This window comes from Alosa sapidissima, chromosome 20, assembly GCF_018492685.1.
Source record: "Alosa sapidissima isolate fAloSap1 chromosome 20, fAloSap1.pri, whole genome shotgun sequence".
Classification (NCBI taxonomy): Eukaryota; Metazoa; Chordata; class Actinopteri; order Clupeiformes; family Clupeidae; genus Alosa; species Alosa sapidissima.
Genome location: NC_055976.1, coordinates 8,737,779 through 8,756,308, shown reverse-complemented (window position 1 = coordinate 8,756,308; position 18,530 = coordinate 8,737,779). Strand labels below are relative to the sequence as shown.

The following is an 18,530-nucleotide window of genomic DNA, read 5'->3' as shown; positions in this document are numbered from 1 at the left end:
ATGAGTTTGTGTCTTTGTCCACATTAAAAGGTTACTGCAGGCATCTGGTGTGAACCTGATAAGGGGCTAGTTAACCAAATGGCATTTCTGGCCTTCTCCTTTCTCTCATGAAAACACACACACACACACACACACACACACACACACACACACACACACACACACACACACACACACACACACACACAAACACACACTTGGAGCTTGACCCCACACATCGGGGGTGGGAGATTAGCAGTTTCACCTCTGAGGAAGACACCAGATGCTGTTCACAGAGCAGATATGAGAGAATGCCCCCAAACACTGATTCTGGGTCAGAGACTAGCAGATATGAGAGAATGCCCCCAAACACTGATCCTGGGTCAGAGACTAGCAGATATGAGAGAATGCCCCCAAACACTGATCCTGGGTCAGAGAGAGAATGCCCCCAAACACTGATCCTAGGTCAGAGACTATCAGAGACAGTGATAAAAAAGGCCTGCACAGTCAGCCAAGGCAACAGAGGCTCACCAAGCTTCCCTTTTAAAGGGACACCAGGCAAGCTTGATGCTTTTTCTTTACGAAACTCCCCCTCGCTCGGTCTGAAGCTTTTTTCCTTTTCTTTGCATCTTCCGTCAAGGGTTTTCGCTGCTTCTTCACTGGCTCTGCCATTATACACACGTTTGCAACAATCGCTAGAGTTTCGTTAGCCTGCCTCTGTGCTGTATGCAGGATGTAAACTGATCCTGCTTCGGTCGGCGGGGAGGATACACCGAACTTGCAAGTGGGATATTCTTCTTACAGGCAGTAGGGGCGGGCGAGAGAGCCTTCATTCGCCCCGTAATGAGTCATTTAACCATATACCGACTTACGAAGATGATTAATTAACACGAAAACGTTGCCTGGTGTCCCTTTAATTAGACTCACAGAAATCAACATAAAGAAAACAGTGTGTGTGTGTGTGTGTGTGTGTGTGTCTGTGTGCGTGGCTGTGTGTGCCTGATAAATTAGAATATCATTCAAACATTCAATTAAAGTCTTTCATATCACTCCTCAATTACAGCGGACAAATAAGCAGTTACCTACAAGTGTTTGTATCTACCTCCTTCTCTCTCTCTCTCTCTCTCTCTCTCTCTCTCTCTGTGTGTGTGTGTGTGTGTGTGTGTGTGTGTGTGTGTGTGTGTGTGTGTGTGTGTGTGTGTGTGTGCGCGCAACTGAAAGAAAGTGCATGTGTGTGTATGAGTATACACACGTGTGCGTGCTCACATGTTTGATATTTCGCAATCTACCAGAAGGTCTAGCCACATACAGAACACTGAGTGGGAGTATTTCACCAATTTGTCATCAAACTAAAAAAAAAAGTGTGTGTTTGTCAAAAGTGGAGAATCTTGCAGATCTCAGCCCTGGTCGGTCTTCTCATTAGCCAAACTCCTCAAACGTCCCCCAAACACACACACACACACACACACACACACACACACACACACACACTGCGAGTCCTAATACGCCAACCACACAGTCTGTTCGCACAGTAACAATGCCTCACAGTCTTTTCCGAGCTTGTGTGTTTTATTAAACATCACCATGAGCCTTCATGTCAGTGACTGCCCAGTAGAAACTAGTAGAAAGCCTTCATGTCTACTGCCCAGTAGAGGTCTGTCTCAATGATTGGTCAGTGCCTGTCTAGTGATAGGAAGAGAGCGAACGGCCACCCAGCCTATCCAGCCTCAAACCAAGAGTCTCCAGAGAACTACATCTGCATCCTGGCCATACCGTACAGTACTACACAGCCAGGCTCATTGATATGACAGTCAGTTCTGTAGTTTTGGTCCTCCATAACAGGCCCATTACCACATTTACATTCACATTCAAATGAGTCCATAACAGTCGTACAGGTGCATGCAACACTAAAGCAGCACATGAATATGCACCAACTGTATGTGCATTATTTAACTCTCTCTCCCAGTCAGGGTGTTAGCGCTCATATAGACCCTTTCAACAATCAAAACAAAAACAATGCTTGAACATTCTATTTGGGCCCCAATCTACTTCCTCTGCATTAAGATAACATATGGAATGTTAAAACGGAAGTCTTGTGGGGCCAACTATGATGCTGATAATGGAACTCTCTTGAAAGGGTCCATAGGAGGGAGAGTATTACCAAAGATCCTTGATTACTAGCAAGATAGAGCAACGTAATTCGTTACTATGGGAGCAAAACGGGACAGTTCCGGTCTGCATAAGTGGGAGTGTCACCCTACGTCACTAAATAAACGTTCTCTCTTAATAAGCAATAACAACAGATAAACATAATTGTGTTCACAGTATTATTGTCCATAATCATGTATGATACCAATGAATCATTCTTAAGGACATGATATGAATAATTTAATTAGTCATGTGAACCGAGCTAGCTAGCTAGCTAACGCTAGCTTAAAATGCTATACAAGTGGATGGTAGTAGCTATGCGGAAATTGTCGAACGTTTGCGCCTCTCGCTCCGCTTGAACCCTCTCTGGTATTACCCTTTCAAGAGAGTTCCATTATCAGCATCATAGTTGGCCCCACAAGACTTCCTTTTTAACATTCCATATGTTATTGGGGCCCAAATAGAATGTTCAAGCATTGTTTGTGTTTTTATTGTTGAAAGGGTCCATAACAACGTTGCATACACACACACTGCTGCCTCCCAAAAGGGAATGAATGAAGCGAGACGTGGACGCCCTGCAAAATACAAAAATGAAATCATCACGCCGAAGGCCACAACGCAGAGATTTGACTCTGGCCACTCTGCGTTATCCCCACAGTGCCGAATAATTCTGCATATGTCATCTCAATGCCGGCAATAACATCACATTATTTAAGTTATGTGATGTGAGCTTGCTCGAGGCGAAGAACACAGAGCAGTGGTGGATCGCTGCGCTGGTCGAGTGTGCTCGAGGCGGCTCGTCCACAGACAAGTATGAGTGTGTGTGTGAGTCCTTGTAGTCAGGTCACTGGTGGTCAGGTCACTGTTGATGTAATGCTCATGATGTCTTGGCGGATTTTGCTTTGACATGCTGCATGAGCCATAAAGACATGATGTTAAAAAGGGTGCTAAAAATTGGCTGAGATGAAAGTGTTGCACACCGCATTACATACTGTATTACATATATATATATATATATATATAGTATATACCAGACATGTGGACTCGAGTCACATGACTTGGACTCGAGTCAGACTCGAGTCATGATTTTAATGACTTCAGACTTGACTTGATAAAATTCGGCATGACTTGCGACTCGACTTAGACTTGAATACTATTCACTCGAGACTTGACTCGGACTTTGCCTCTTTGACTTGTGACGACTTGACATGTCTCGAGTCTAAAACTAAATTTCCTGATCGTGGACCAGTCACCCCAGAGATGCTTTCCGCGACTAAAATAAATAAATAAAAAATTAGCGGAGACAAGCGGCCAGTCCAGAGCACAGTTCAGTGCTGCCGCTACCCCCACATGCGTTACGCACTGTGTGTAGGGCACCAAGAGACAGAGAAACGACCAAAATTTAGCCAATAACTAGTAGTTTTACTGCAAACTGATTTGCACTCTTGTTAGAGAACGTTTACAATGTCAAAATGCACCAACAGCATGTTACATAAAGATGATACTTTTCGAGTCCTCTCCATTAAGATTCAACTTGAACTTACGCTAGCCTACTGCATTTAATTGAGAACCCCATCTAAGCACGCACGAGAGGGAGAGAAAACGAGTGGCAGGTTCCAGCTGGCTTGTCATTGTTGATGATGATTGATATTTTCTTTTAAATATAAGAAACGTATAAAAGGAAATCATGAAGGCAACAAATACGAGATTAGGGGAAATTGCGGATTTATCCGGTTCTCACTACTGTTATAAACTATGAGATCCAGGTCACTATGACATAGGCTGCACTCACTGTGATTTGGAAAGTGGACAAGAATATCAAGAGTTGTCTTTGCCTTTGTGTAATGGAAATGGTGAGTCTTGAAGTAGGCCTATTCAATAATTTGTTTACATGAAGCACATTGATATGCCGATTGAAACGCATTCCACTCAGCTAGCTAGGTGGCTACTGTCTACCAGGCTCATAATTCACATTTAATTGCAAACAGAAAATGTCAAGCAAGCATCATGTCATACATGCATCTATTTCCAAAGGAATGAAAGCTGTTTGTGCCAACTTAATATCATGCTTATCATTAATTTTAATATTGTGCTATACATGTGCCACAAGCAATGTTTGCGTTTGTGGACTAGCCATAGGAATGGAGCTGGTAAAAAAAAGATCATTATGAGAATGTGTGGACAGTGGCACACAATGGGCTTAAAGTGACAGTGCACCATTTACAAATGAGATAAACAGCATCAAATGTGTAGTATTTCTTAAGAAATGAATACTTTAAAACAAAATTACTGTGTCATTATTATCTTTTAAATAATATAAAAGTGTTGACCTTGGCTTCCCTTATGAGTCGCCACTGGCAGACAGCCTAATAAATTGTTTGCAGGCAAATCTGTGGCCTAGCGCAGTGAAATGCCATCAGTCAAATCATTACTCATACTTACAGTGGGCTCCGCAATTTGGAAAAACAATATATATATTTGTCATGTAGCTATCTGTTTTGTACAGATTACTCAGGTATGCACATGTGTATATTGTATGCGCATGCATATATCGTAAAAGATTTCAAGACAGAAACATTGAACATATTTTAATCTGTATTTATAAAATAAAATTCTGTGGATTAGATGGAAGTGTTAAAATTATGATCGATAGTCTAATAATGCCATTATTAAGTGAAGAGTACCTGATGACTTGTTCAGGACTTGAAAAAGATTGGGACTTGGACTTGGACTCGACTTAGCTTTGATGAGACTTGGACTTGGACTCGACTTGCCCTTCTCTGTATTTACTTGGGACTTGACTTGGACTTGAGTGCTAAGACTTGGGACTTACTTGTGACTTGCCAAACAGTGACTTGGTCCCACCTCTGGTATATACCATATATACTGTATAGCACATGTTGGTATACAGTACCAATGGGCAGCATCCCCTAGTTATGCTGCAGTAGGCGTAACCTGCCAAGGACCCCTCATGTGTCATGCCAATCTCTCCTCCCTGTCTGCTGACATTGCCTTTCTTCTTCACTTCAGACTCTCTGCTGAGAGGTGTTGCTGAGAGGCCTACTGTAAGTTGTCGCCATTGCTTTTCCATCTGTATGCATGTATTCTACATCTCCACACGTTTCTTCTTGGTTACAGGTAGGCTTTCCTTGCCACCATTGCCTTTTGCTTACTCTATGGGTTTCAGGTCTAGAGCTCTGTAAAGCTCTCTGAGACCATGTCTGTTATTAATGGTGCTATGTACTGCAAATTGCTGTAACAAGATTGAAATTCAGTTGAATTGAATATGGTCATCTGTTACCTTGATGCAAAGGCAGAATGTCCAGAGCTTCCTTTTTTCATCAAATGTATCCATTGCACATAAAAGCAGTGGTAATTTAATAAGCCACAGCTTTTTGTAGAGCCAATTACAGTGTTGATCTCAGACATGGTTGCGATTTTGAATGTGCCACAGACTAAAATATTTGTTGTCATCCTGTTAGAATGCCAACAGATGTTCACAAGGAAATTTAATTACAGAAATTGAGTTAATTAATACTTCAAAAAACTCTTACATTTCTGTTACTGCTTCAGACTTTTCCAAACAGACTTTTCTAAAGTCCCAGGCACCTTTATATAATAAGCCAACTGGAACCATGCGTGGGCAAGGGAGTACCTATGGACTCAGGACACTAAAAGTAAAAGACTGGAGCATTTGTCAAAATCAGTGGCTCTAGGACACCAGAAGTGTCAGGGGGATGTAAAAAAAAAAAGTTTTTTCGCAATTTGTCAGAGCAGTGCAGAAGCATAAGGTTTGAGTGTGACTAGGAGTGTGTGTGTGTGTATGTGTGTGTGTGTGTGTGTGTGTGTGTGTGTGTGTGTGAGAGAGAGAGAGAGAGAGAGAGAGTATGTATGTGTGCGTGTGTAAGAGAGAGAGAGAGAGCGTAAAAGTGTGTGCATGTGTGTGTGAGTATGTGAGTATGTGTGTGTGTGTGTGTGTGTGTGTGTGTAGGGATGACAGAATGACAGAAAGAGGTGGGAAGAGAAAGAGAAACTGAGAGAGAGGCGCCTTGGATGGTACAAACTGTCCAAGGCCGTCGGAGTAATGAATGTTGTGCTCAGTGGCCGGCCCCGTGCTGCCCTGAGTATTATCTCTCTGGAGGATGTTCCATGTTTTGATAATACACCATTACAGACCTGCTCCTACGGTATGGGCTCCACTGAAGTGGAACACACTTTTTCATCTTCTGTCTCTCTTATCGCCATCCAGTAGCCCTTCCTCCATCTCTCTCTCTCCTCTTCCTCCTCCTCTCCCACCATTTCTCTCCCTCCCTCGCTCCTCCTTCTCTCTCTCTCTACCCCTCCCATCTCTCTCTCTTTCAATCTCTCTCTCCACCCCTCCCATCTCTCTCTTTCAATCTCTCTCTCCACCCCTCCCATCTCTCTCTCTCTTTCTCTCTCTCTCCACCCCTCCCATCTCTCTCTCTCTTTCTCTCTCTCTCCACCCCTCCCATCCCTCCTTCTCCCCTCTCTCTGGCGTTATTGATCTGTTGGTCCTGCCGCAGTCTGGGAGATCAATAGAGCGAAATGGAGATTCCACCATGCGATTGGAGGCCCTCTTTTTTATAGGACTAATCTGAGCCCCAAGATCAAGAAGTAGAAACGCAGGACACAGACAGAGAGCAAAGCAGGGGGCGAGGACATAGGAGGAGAAAAAGGAGGAGGAAGAAGAGAAGGAGAAAGAGGAGGAGGAGGAGAAGAAAGAACACATGAACCAGCCCCTCCTCCCACCACTCCGCTCCAAACCACACCACAGGAGGAAGCCCACAACCACCAAACCGCCTCCCCCCCCCTCCCCCCCCCCCCCTCCCCAACTCATTTGCAGCCTCAGCTCCCCAGAGGTTGTCTGGGCCGGCTTGGCCACGGATATGGAGCACACTCCCTCTTCTTGCCACAAGCTATCAGAGTCTTGCCACTTACAAAAGAGCAAAATCCTTTCTTCCCCACCCAGCCTTACCTGAGTCTGCCGGCTTGCTTGGAGTCCAGCTCCTGAAGTCATCCTGTGCACAAACAAGCAGGAGGAGAAGAGTTATTAAAAGCTCAAATGGGCTGCATTTGGAGTAAATGGAACATAATGCACACACAGGGGTACAGTTATATACTGAGGCCAGCAGAGAGAGGAGCAGGTAGGACTCTGGTGTCACATGTGATTCAGTATGTCAGCACAGTTCCAGAGAGGGGGAGGATAGAGAGATGAGGAAAAAAAGGGGGATAAGGAGATAATAGTGGAGTGACAGGTCTATAAAAGAGATGGAGCGAGAGAGACGGATTGACGGATAGCACTTAAGGAGGAGAAGGGCAGGTAAGTGGCGTGCGTGCGTGCGTGCGTGCGTGCGTGTGTGTGTGTGTGTGTGTGTGTGTGAGTGAGTGAGTGAGAGAAAAGAGAGCAGAGTAAGACATAAGGTGGCACAGGCATTGCAACAAAAAACACAAGCACACCACAAGATATGGCAATATAGCTCTTTTTCCATAGTTCGCACACACACACACACACACACACACACACACACACACACACACACACACACACAACCACCACCACCCGCACCAACAACACAAACAGAAACAGAAAAAATATATAAAAAATATATACAACAAACACAAAGCAGTCAATTGCTTACGGACAGCGAGCAGGACGCTGCTTATCTGATGGCGGGAAGCTGATATACCCAAAAGTTATCTGCCCGTCGCCGCCTGACTGTCACCTCTGCACCTCACACCCCCGTGGAGACAGACCAGACAGACGTGCTCAGAGTCACCGATGAGATATATCTGCGCCTCAAAGTTTGACTCGCTGCACTGATTCTTATCTTCATACATACCGCCATCGACTGCGAGCTAGGCTGCACAAAGCAATGTGCTTTTTTTATGTAATACCAATGCAGTCTGCGCTTCGATTAGCAATTAGGCATATAAGCATATGGCATAGCTTGGGTTAGCTGCTCTAAGCCTGGAACAGCTTTTGCTTCTCTTCTCAGCAGCATGTGCAGTGCAGTGTGGAGGTAATGGCATTATGTTCATGTCGCTGTATAATGTAGCGCAAACATGTCTGAACAAGAGTGGATTGGGCTCAATTAATCTCGGCAGGAGTAGGGAACAGATTTCATATGGTGGTGTGGTAACTTGAGCAAATATTAGCAGATGGAGAGGGGGGGGGGGGGGGGGGGGGTGAGAGAGGGAGGGATGAGGGTGGAGGAAAAGGTGAAGATGATACTCTGTGCTGTAAGAATGTCTAAACGCTGTGGCGTATCCTGAACTGAAATGGAATTGAATGAGTATGATGGACAGTTAAGAAGAGATAAAAAGTGACGGAGGAAGCGAAGAGTGAGTGGGCGCTAATTTCGTAAGTGAGCATTAGGAGGCTTCTTTCATTCCCATTATCAACGGCAGTGGACAGAACTGGCCCACACCAGCTCAAGATCAAGGACAAGGGATGAAAAGCAGAAAAGACAAGCCCAGCGGCACATCATGTAGAGACTTTCATCTTCATCCTCATCATCATCAACATCATCATCGTCATCACCATCACGACGATCCTCACCACCATGCTTGCTGGAGTGTTGACGCTAAATGAATTTAATATAATTCTGACTGCATGATGATTATCACAACTACAGCTCATTCTACCTGCCAAAACCGTTTCATGTCAAAACACATCTTCCTTAGATCCGGCTGATTCCGAGGATCCCAACTTCCTCTGTGCTCCCCCTGCCTGTTCCTGTCTCGCCGAGTGACACAGTAAGTTGGTGGCTTTATCTGACGCCCAGGCAGACGTCCTGTCTGTGTGTGGCTGGGCCGCGTTTGCCATGTGTGGGATTAGAGGAAGGCTGCGCTCGTTGCTGCTGGCTGAGAGAGCTCCGGCTTCAGACAGCCACCCTCTGGGCCAGTCTTCCCCCTCCGCCTTTGAACTCCCGCCCCCCCTCTTACCACAGAGGCCTATCACAACACCCCCCTCCGCCTCCATGCCTGTCAATCAAAAGTCAAAGTCAAAGAGTTCAGATAGAGCCATGCAAGGCGACAACAGCTTCGTATTCATTTTGTTTGTCATGCCCTGCTGTTCAACTCTGTCTGTTGCCCTTTTCTCTTTCTCTCTCTCTACCACTCTCCCCTTCTCTCTCTCTCTCTCTCTCTCTCTCTCTTTCTCTCTCTCTCTCTGCTCTTATCTGTGCACATCTCTTGACACTGTCGCTATCTGGGCTTCTGTTGTCATTCACATCTGTTTCTTTGTGTCTTTCTCCTCCTCCTCTACCCCATTGCTGTGCTGATGGATATCAGAGTGCAGGCCCAGACAGAGCGGCTGTGACAAGCACCACTAGTCATCAGTTCAACTCCCAAGCCGTTCGAATATGTAAAAAAAATACAGCTTGGTTATTGTTGGCTATTTTCTTCTTCTACTATCTTTCTTATTATTGTGCTAAATGTTCCAAATGTAAAGCACTTTGAGCTGCATTCTGTGTATGAAAGGTGCTATACAAATAAAGCTTATTATTATTATTATTATTATTATTATTACAGCTTCCATGTGCTGTGAGTGGCTCTGGATGATGGAGTCGCCAATGTAAGATGATACAAATACAGTGCGAGGGGGCGAAAGGAGAGAGTTATGGAGCTAAACACACACACACACACACACACACACACACACACACACACACACACACACACGGCATGGTCGAAACTAAATCCCTCCAGTCACACACAGTTAAACTTTAATTAACCTCATAAACACAGTGTCACTTGTTCACCTCTGATGGTGAGACTGAGCTAGATGCATTATTGATTGTTATCCTTAAATCACTTCATGTGGGATGCAAAAGAAAAAATGAATTGCTGGCTATTAAAATGCCTTCTCAGGGGTTTTGAGTCAGCAGTCGACGTGCTTTTGTCTGTTGGATACAAACACATAAACACACACACATACAGGCACACATCCACAAACACACACACAAACACATGCACACACCAAGACCCACGCAAACACTGACACACTTAAAGTGCACCGTTCCCTCTCCCTCTTCCATTAAATAATAGGACTGGCTGATTAGCCAGTGAGGAGGGCAGGGGACGGAGTGAGTGGAGTGTGGGAGAGAGGATAGAGGCGGCTGGGTAGGTGGGTGCTGGGAGAATGGACAGACTCAAGCACCACAGAGAGGAAAGACTACGGGAACTAAGTGAATATAAGAGGGACACACATAGAGAGCTAAATGAGAATTTACAATCGTTTAGTGCCAACGAGTGTTAGAGAATCTACAAACACACAATACAGAGGGAAAGGAAAGACACACACAGACACACACACACACACAAACACACACACACACACACACACACAAAAGGACATGATTCCTTCCCAAAAAAACATACACAGACACAAACCAATAGTACAGAGTGTTAGAGAATCTACAAACACACAATACAGAGGGAAAGGAAAGACACACACGCATGCACGCACGCACGCACGCACGCACGCACGCACGCACACACACACACACACACACACACACACACACACACACACACACACACACACACACACACACACACACACCCAAAAGGACATGATTCCTTCCCTAAAAAAACATTCACAGACACAAAACAACACACAGAAAGCACAGACATGCACCTCCTATTTGGATACCAAAGCACTAAAAGTGAATGAAAAAGGAGCTTTGTGGTCCAGTCTGATATGGGGCCGGCCTATCAGCCTCTTCCCGAGGCGGCCAACCTCTCCTGAGCTCATCTCCCGTCTCTGGACTCAAATCAACAGTCCATTAGCCACGCCAAATGAATTACATCAATAGTGGATAAATAACTTACCTCAACCTCCTTCGTTTGAGAGCATGGGAGACAACACAAAGAGAGAAAAGAAATAGGGAAGTCATTAGTTTTTTTGTGTGTGCGAGCTGCAGAGAATCCAACTCAAAGCAGGGGAGTATGCATTATTAATGTGATTCCAACATTATCACACTCTTACAAGCGCACACACACACATGCAGATGGTTGCGCACTGACGCACTTTCTCACTCAAACACACACACACAATACACACAGGGACACAGGGTGCGTTTTCCAGTGCAATTCATGTATACAAACTCAAACACCCCATGTGCGATAATGAGATTGTGTTGTTGCCACAGGCAGCTGTGACACATTCACACATCTCTCACACACACACTGTCACACCAATACCCTTGCACACACACTTTACTCTCTCACACACACACAGACATACACACACACACACACAGCCCCTGCTGGCGTGCCTTGACACTGAGCTTCATTGGAAGAGACGTGTAATTCCACACACGAAGAGGAAAAATTATAGCAGCAGACTGAAGGGAGAAGGGAGCAGAGGGATGATTGGGGTGTTGGGGTGGGGCGAAGTGGAGGAGGAGGAGGAGGAGGAGGAGGAGGAGGAGGGAAATAGAAGAAATGAAGAGAAATGAAGAGAGAAAAAAAAGACCCCAACACAAAACATTAGCAGATCTAAACCTGTGGATGGCAGAAGCAGTGGCAGCCCCAGAGCTCAGCCATCCCCCGCCACCAGATGCAGACTTACAGGGGCACGAGCCCCCTGACCCCCCCACCCCATAGAGCACATCCACCCTGTCACACTCACACTCCGATGTAATGGAGGTCGACAGAAGCAGACTTGCGCAGAGTGTAGACTTCACTCACTGACACTTGAAGAGGAGACATGCTAGCAACTCATGCTTGAGCCCTCTAGTGTAGCCAACGATAGGGGTCGCAGGTTCAAACACAGCATGTGACATCGCTTCTTTCTCACACTGAGGTTTACATAAAGGTTGCCAGGTCACCAGTTACATCCTATTATTGGTTTGACACAGAACACTGACTTATTATTAGCCTATTACAGTAACAGGGATATCTCCCTGTTAAATGATGTGCACCACCACTCTGGGATATCTCGCATAAGCTAAATGATGTGCACCACCACTCTCATAGAGTAACATAAATACACATACTGTACACAACAATAAGAAAACTAGATCATCTGGAAATAATGAGGTCCTCTGGATAACTGCTTTGTGGACTAACATACATTTTAACCGTTTTCCTCCAATAGCTTCCTATTCCTATTTGAGGCAAAGATCTTACTCCAGACATGGACAGTCATATTACTTTCAAAGACCACAGCCTATGTATGACCGAATATGTGTAGAATGTTAACCCATGGACTGTATCTCTGTTTCTCTCTGTCTTTCCAGACACACTGCAGAGAAGCCATAATGCTGAAGTCTCAGATTAGGCTGGAGGCTGGGACAAAGCCATGGTTGCTAACCGAACACTCCAAGGGGTTTTATCTCTTAATTTCATCACTGACTCTCACTATCTGTCACATCCTTCTCCCAGATTTTTTTTCAGAGCGAGAGAATGCTCTGGTGCCTTGTGTGAAAGAGCCTGTCAGTGTAGACGACCGATCTCCCACGGTCCGCCTCCCCACTCTGGCCTAGAGTTCTGCCTCCTCATTCATTGGGCTCTCACCATGTAAACACACACTGTTGAGCATCGTTCACTTGAAATCCAAGCTCTTGGCAAACTGCGTTATGAAAGACTGTCACAGGCACTAGAGCAGGGTATAGGGGCAATCTAGCAATTTCACCTGAGGCCATAAATACAGGCTGTGCACAGAGAAAGGGGAGGAAGGAAGGGAGGAATGGAGGAAGGAGGGAAGGAGGGAGGAAGGAGGGAAGAGGAAAAGTGGAAGGAAAAAGTGAACTAAAGTAAGAAAGAACAGAAGAGTAAATGGAGGTAAATACATGTAGGCTACACATGCGCTACATTGATCATAACCGTTGTACAATTAGGGCTGGAACTGAACATTAACATATTCTTAACAGATTTTGCCCATAGCAAACTGGCTAAACTCTGCTCACTGTATAACCTTAATTATGCACTGAAGCTAAAGCACTGACTAAATGTCCACCATTTGGTTATCTATTATTTATAATGCACTGAGACAGAGGTGAGTGGAGTGCTTTCATACGAATCTTCCCAAATGCACTAATTTAAACAGTTTAGCTCCTTTAAAATATCTGTGGACATTTAATATATTGTAGCGTTCACTGCAATTAAACTCACACTGTAGTTACACAGAATATCTTATACTTGTCTGTTGTTGGCAATAGCCATGCTAGCCATGCCATACACACACACACACACACACACACACACACACACAGAGGGGAGCCTCTTTTATTGGCTCAGACCAGTGCCTATTGTTTAAAACATTATATAACTATAACCATCAGGCAACTCTACATCACGATGAACAAGTCTAAGTTACACTAGACAAGCCTGTAGGCCTGTAGTGCATTTATCTTTAACAGTCGTTAAAGATCACATAGCACAGCCCTATTAATGTTATATGAGTTCAAGTGCATGTTTACCACCATTTAGCCAGGGGGCACCTGTGGGCTAGCATTGGCAGAGATCCATTAACATTCAAGCAACATAAGTCACACATTACACAGCCTCAGCCCGGTGTCAAACACCCCTGATAAACAAGATTAATGACAACAAGAAGCGTGGCTAACTGTGCACCCACTCATATGGGCAAAAAAAAGGTGCGCTAATATTGCATTACTATTCTCCTACAGACAGAGCCCTGACCTTGGCTGCCCTAGCATGCTAATGAATGCAAAGATCCCTCATTAAATATTTAAACATGCTCATCAGTCACACCAGAGAGGCTATTTTAACCAAAGCTGTTTTCATTTGGGGGAATAATTCAATGCCTCTCGCTGAGATGGTTGCGAATAGATTCTTTTTCTAAAAATGAGTTGATGGTTTAAAGCTCTTTTTTATCGTTCAACCAACGTAGCTTTTAAGTGCTAATGCAAACAATATTTGGGAGGGGGGGGGGGGGGTTTCAAAGACTTGACAAGAACAGTGGACACACACTGGTGTGAGTTGCGGCGTAGAGACGAGTAGTCTGAAACCGTTTCCCCCTGCTGAGAATCCATAACATGTCAGTTGAGTGTGTTTGATCAGACCTGAGATCTGGGAACCTTGTTATCGAATTACTGTTGTTTACTGTCGTCTTTAGGGAGTTTACCAATACTGTCAAGCACAGTATTCTACCCCTCGGTTTAGAACTCACCTCGCAGCAATGTTTGCATAGCTGCAGATTTTCTCTGGAGACAAATCTGACAACATACAACACCTACACAGCAATCAATTCTACAAAGACTTTAATGATCAATATAAACCAACTAAACTGCACATTATGCCAGCAACATCATCTAAATCATCATCCCACCTTTGCCAGGTCTGTTTAAATGAGACTGCATGAGATTTTTTTTTCTTCTTCATAAATAGGCCTACTAATGACATCCAATAGAACAATCAATATTCTTTTTTTCTTGCATGCATTTCTCAAATCCTAGCTGATGCTTAAATCAGCTTTAGGCCTACCATAAGGATGGATAGAAAATTAATTTAAACTCTTCTATGCTGAAGATTCTCATGCACTGTGAAATGCAACATGTATCAGACACTTTAAAGAGTTTCCTTCCCTCCTTTAAAAAAAATCCATCCATTCTATCCTCCTACTCTTATGGTCAAGGGGAAAAAATCCCATAATGGGAAAACCTGTGGGAGTGAAACAATCCTTCTGTACACAATTAGCACATACTAATGAGTTGCTCTGTGTAGAAATGTACGCACGTCGTCTGATTCCAGCGAATGGACATTCGATCAGGGAGGCTACAGCTGCAGCTCCCAGTCTGTGGGGACTTATTCTCCGGGGGATGTATACATATCTGTGTGTGACTGACAGGACCGAGCAATGCTATTTTACATGCATTTGGACACTTGGAGCGGCTTTCCTTTGGCAGTCCCACATGCAGTGGACGACAGCCAGCTGGACGGTGTCCACATCCAATTACATAAAACTCATCCCTTCCAAACCAGAACGGACCAGTAAGAATGACCCGGTTGCTTGTCAGACACTGCCCATGGCATAAGATATCATGCGCGTGATATATGAAAGGATGTTTAACCCAAGTTTCACACTGTGGTGCGGTGAATCAAAGTCTTTGTTCTTCTAAGAGAAAAATAAAAATCTGCCTAAAGGGGAGTCAGACAGTTACATGCGTGGTTAGCCGTGCGCTTGGTGAAATCGCCTTTGTAGAAATGGAAGAGAGAAATATCTGTGAAGGATTCTGAGAAGGATACATGCTGATTAAATGAATAAATGATGACCCTGCTCACACTTGGAGCAGTGGTTCAGCGCTCTTGAAGGCAGGCTTCTTGAACAAGAGGCATTATTATTGCTGATGCAGGGGATGACATCTTTAAGCAGTAATATAAAAACTTTTTTTAATTTTATGTGAGTTCAACTCATTACACACACAAGTCTACTGCTGTTCTTTTAGTAATTTGTTTACATACACATTTTTTGTGAGCATTATAACTCCATGTCCCTTTTATGTAATATTTTCAAACTAGCCTATTCTACTGGGTTTGTTCAAATGGTTGTTTAAATTGACATTGTTTATTTGTTTGCATGTTTGTCAGCATTTTTCTTAAGTACCATCATTACAAGTGATTCACAGCTGACACACATTATGCTGCATGATGTAATGGGTCACATATATTAAGTACTGTAGACAATGTGTCTAGCATTGTAAGAGGCTGACAAAAAGATGTTTTGTTACATTTTCGAGGGCTGATGAAATTTCATTGATTCCTGCAAACATATTCACTCATTTGTAAAGATCTAGTGACAAAGAAGAGAAATAGCTGTAGTTCACCTTGACGTACCATCCTTGTCTTTCTACCATTCCGCCACCCTTCTGACTCTACAGACACAATTGAGTTGGAGGTAAATAATGAAGAAGAAGAGAATGAATTGGTATGCGGTAAACAGAGAGAGAGAGAGAGAGGGGGGGGGGGAGTAGTTAAAGAAAGAAAGAAGAGAGGAAGAGATAAGGGAAAGAATAGAGAAGGGTGTGCATGTCTGACTTTGAATACTCACATGCTTTTGTTAGCTTAGATTGCTCGGTTGTTTACAAAGGGGCACAGTGGGATTGTGGGAATCGTAGTATTGATTAGAGCCAAGGCTCAGGGGCCTCTCCTTCCCAGCCTGGCCCGGCCCTGCTCAAGGCTCCCAGGATGCGGAACTCTTTATGTTCTTTAATCCACAGTCCTTGTCTCTGTGTGTCTCTGTGTGTGAGTCGATAGAGTCAATTCTGCACCTAGTCTGGGGGATTTTACTTTTGTTTTCTCCCATAAGCCCATACCACCCCCATCCTACCTCTCTCTGTCTCCCTGTCTGTCTGTCTGTCTGTCTGTCTGTCTGTCTGTTTGTCTGTCTTTCCCCTCTAAATGGCCCAGGATACATGCTGCTACAGAAGAGAAAAGAGAAGATATAGAGGAAGTATATAACACAGAAGATCATTATTTCACGGATAGAGAGAGAGAGGGAGAGAGAGAGAGGGAGAGAGAGGGAGGGAGAGAGAACACTACCACCCATGCTCTAGGATGAAAAGGCACATCCACACGCTGCATCTTCTGAGACTACTATTCTATCTTGAATACACAAATCATTCAGTGATGTACGTAGGTGTGCCAGCCTCTCAAGCACTCAGAAAGAAGACGGTCACCCATGAAAACGCCCTGTCACACAGAGAGAGAGAGAGAGAGAGAGAGCGAGAGAGAGAGTCTTCATGGGTGGATCACTATCAACCCTGTGGGAGAGCTGACAGATGGCAACAGTGTTTTTCCATGCATGTGTGACTAAGAGTAGAAATGCGGACCATTAACACGACACACACACACACTCACAAACACACACACAAACACACGCCACACGTAGAGAGAGTTACTCATACATAATTCTGCCTGAATTTGAGTGATATAATTGATATAATGAGTGAATCAGTGTAACTAGGGTGGGTGTGGAAATAAACAATAAACGTGTGTATTTCATGCATGAGATTTAGGTCCACATTAGCCTGGGAAAAACCCAGACGTACTTCCAGCAAATTCGAGATTCGCTCTGAAAGTCCGTCTGGCCATTCTGAACCCATTCTAGCCCATTTTCAATTTTCCTAGATCTAGGCGCCAATCAGAACCCTTGAGGCGGGCTTTACACAATGACGATAGTGCACCCTGTTGAAGAAGCCGGGTTTAAAAAAAAAAAAAAAAAAACATCAACGATGGCTGCTGCCGCTTGTTTGAAGCTGCGATCACGATGGTTTAAGACAGGGAGTTAGAAGTTTCTTCTTCCTTATGTTGGAATATGCAACATTGTACAAACATGTAAGGGATACCTATGTGATATCTGCAACAGTGGTAGACTACTGAAAACGGTTTGATATTCTGTTCATTTATAGGCCTACAGTAGCTGGACAAGTAGGCCTAGCTGACAGAAAACACATACCGGTAGGCTACTTTTGAATTGGTGTGCTATGCGAGCATAACTCGAATGCTTCAGTGTTTGTCTTGAAACAATTCCGACATAATTGCTTTGAACGTTTCAGTCTCTCGTCCCCCATTCCTGCTTTATATGTCCCGGTCAGCCAGAAAGGACGAATGAAACAAAATGCTCGTTTGAACGTGAACGGTTTTGTTCAGAGCTGAAAATGCAATTGTGTTTGACAGAGGGCAGATGTAAATTGCTAGTGACAAAATATTAGATTTCAGTGTGGCACGATGTCTTTGTAAATGTTTAATTAAAAAGTGGTTAATTTTTCCTGCTTCTCCCTACAACCAGACAGTTTTGCAAATGGTGTGTTACCGTCACTCTGTCTCTTTCGTTGCTCTGGTTGGTTTTTGGCCTCTCCTATTGCGTCCTAGGCATTTTGATCGGCGTCCGTTTGGGGGCGCCCTTTGGAAATGGGCTGTGAACGAACCTTCCACAGACTCACTCTCAGTTACGACTGAGAAGGGTCTGGTTTCAACCGGGCTAGGTCCACATCTAATAATGCAAGTATTCTATCCAACCCCTGTGAACATGTGTACATACACTTTGTGTGTGTGTGTGTGTGTGTGTGCGTGTGTGTGTGTATATGTGTGTGTGTGTGTGTGTATATATATATGTGTGTGTATGTGTGTGTGTGTGCATGTGTGTGTGTGTGCACTCACTGCAAATCTATTCCTTGTGACAGCCCGATGCCGCAGCGCACCAACCCCACCACCTCCAGAGTAGCGGCCATAAACGCAGCCCCTCTCCCCAGGGAGCCGTCCAGCCGCCCGCGCCCTCCTCCAGCTTTACAGCGCCACTGAGCACCGCATAAAAGTGCTGAGCCCGGAGTAAAACTTTACAATTGCAGGAGCTAACGCGGCCAGTCACGAAGCCTGGGGAAGTTAGCGTAGCGCTGAAGAATCATATTTAT

At 44.4% G+C, this 18,530-nt stretch overlaps 1 protein-coding gene across 3 annotated transcripts in view; it reads right to left on the bottom strand.

Moving 5' to 3' along the window:
• spock1 (SPARC (osteonectin), cwcv and kazal like domains proteoglycan 1) overlaps positions 1-18,530 on the bottom strand; it is a 204,315-nt gene that overhangs the window by 105,092 nt on the left and 80,693 nt on the right. For 2 of the 3 annotated variants that reach the window (XM_042074782.1, XM_042074783.1), the window contains exons 3-4: positions 10,984-10,992; positions 7,124-7,166 (exon numbers count right to left, since the gene is read on the bottom strand). In XM_042074782.1, the coding sequence (XP_041930716.1) occupies positions 7,124-7,166; positions 10,984-10,992 (52 nt within the window). The remainder of the gene's footprint in view (positions 1-7,123; positions 7,167-10,983; positions 10,993-18,530) is intronic. The other variant, XM_042074784.1, reaches the window with a different exon arrangement.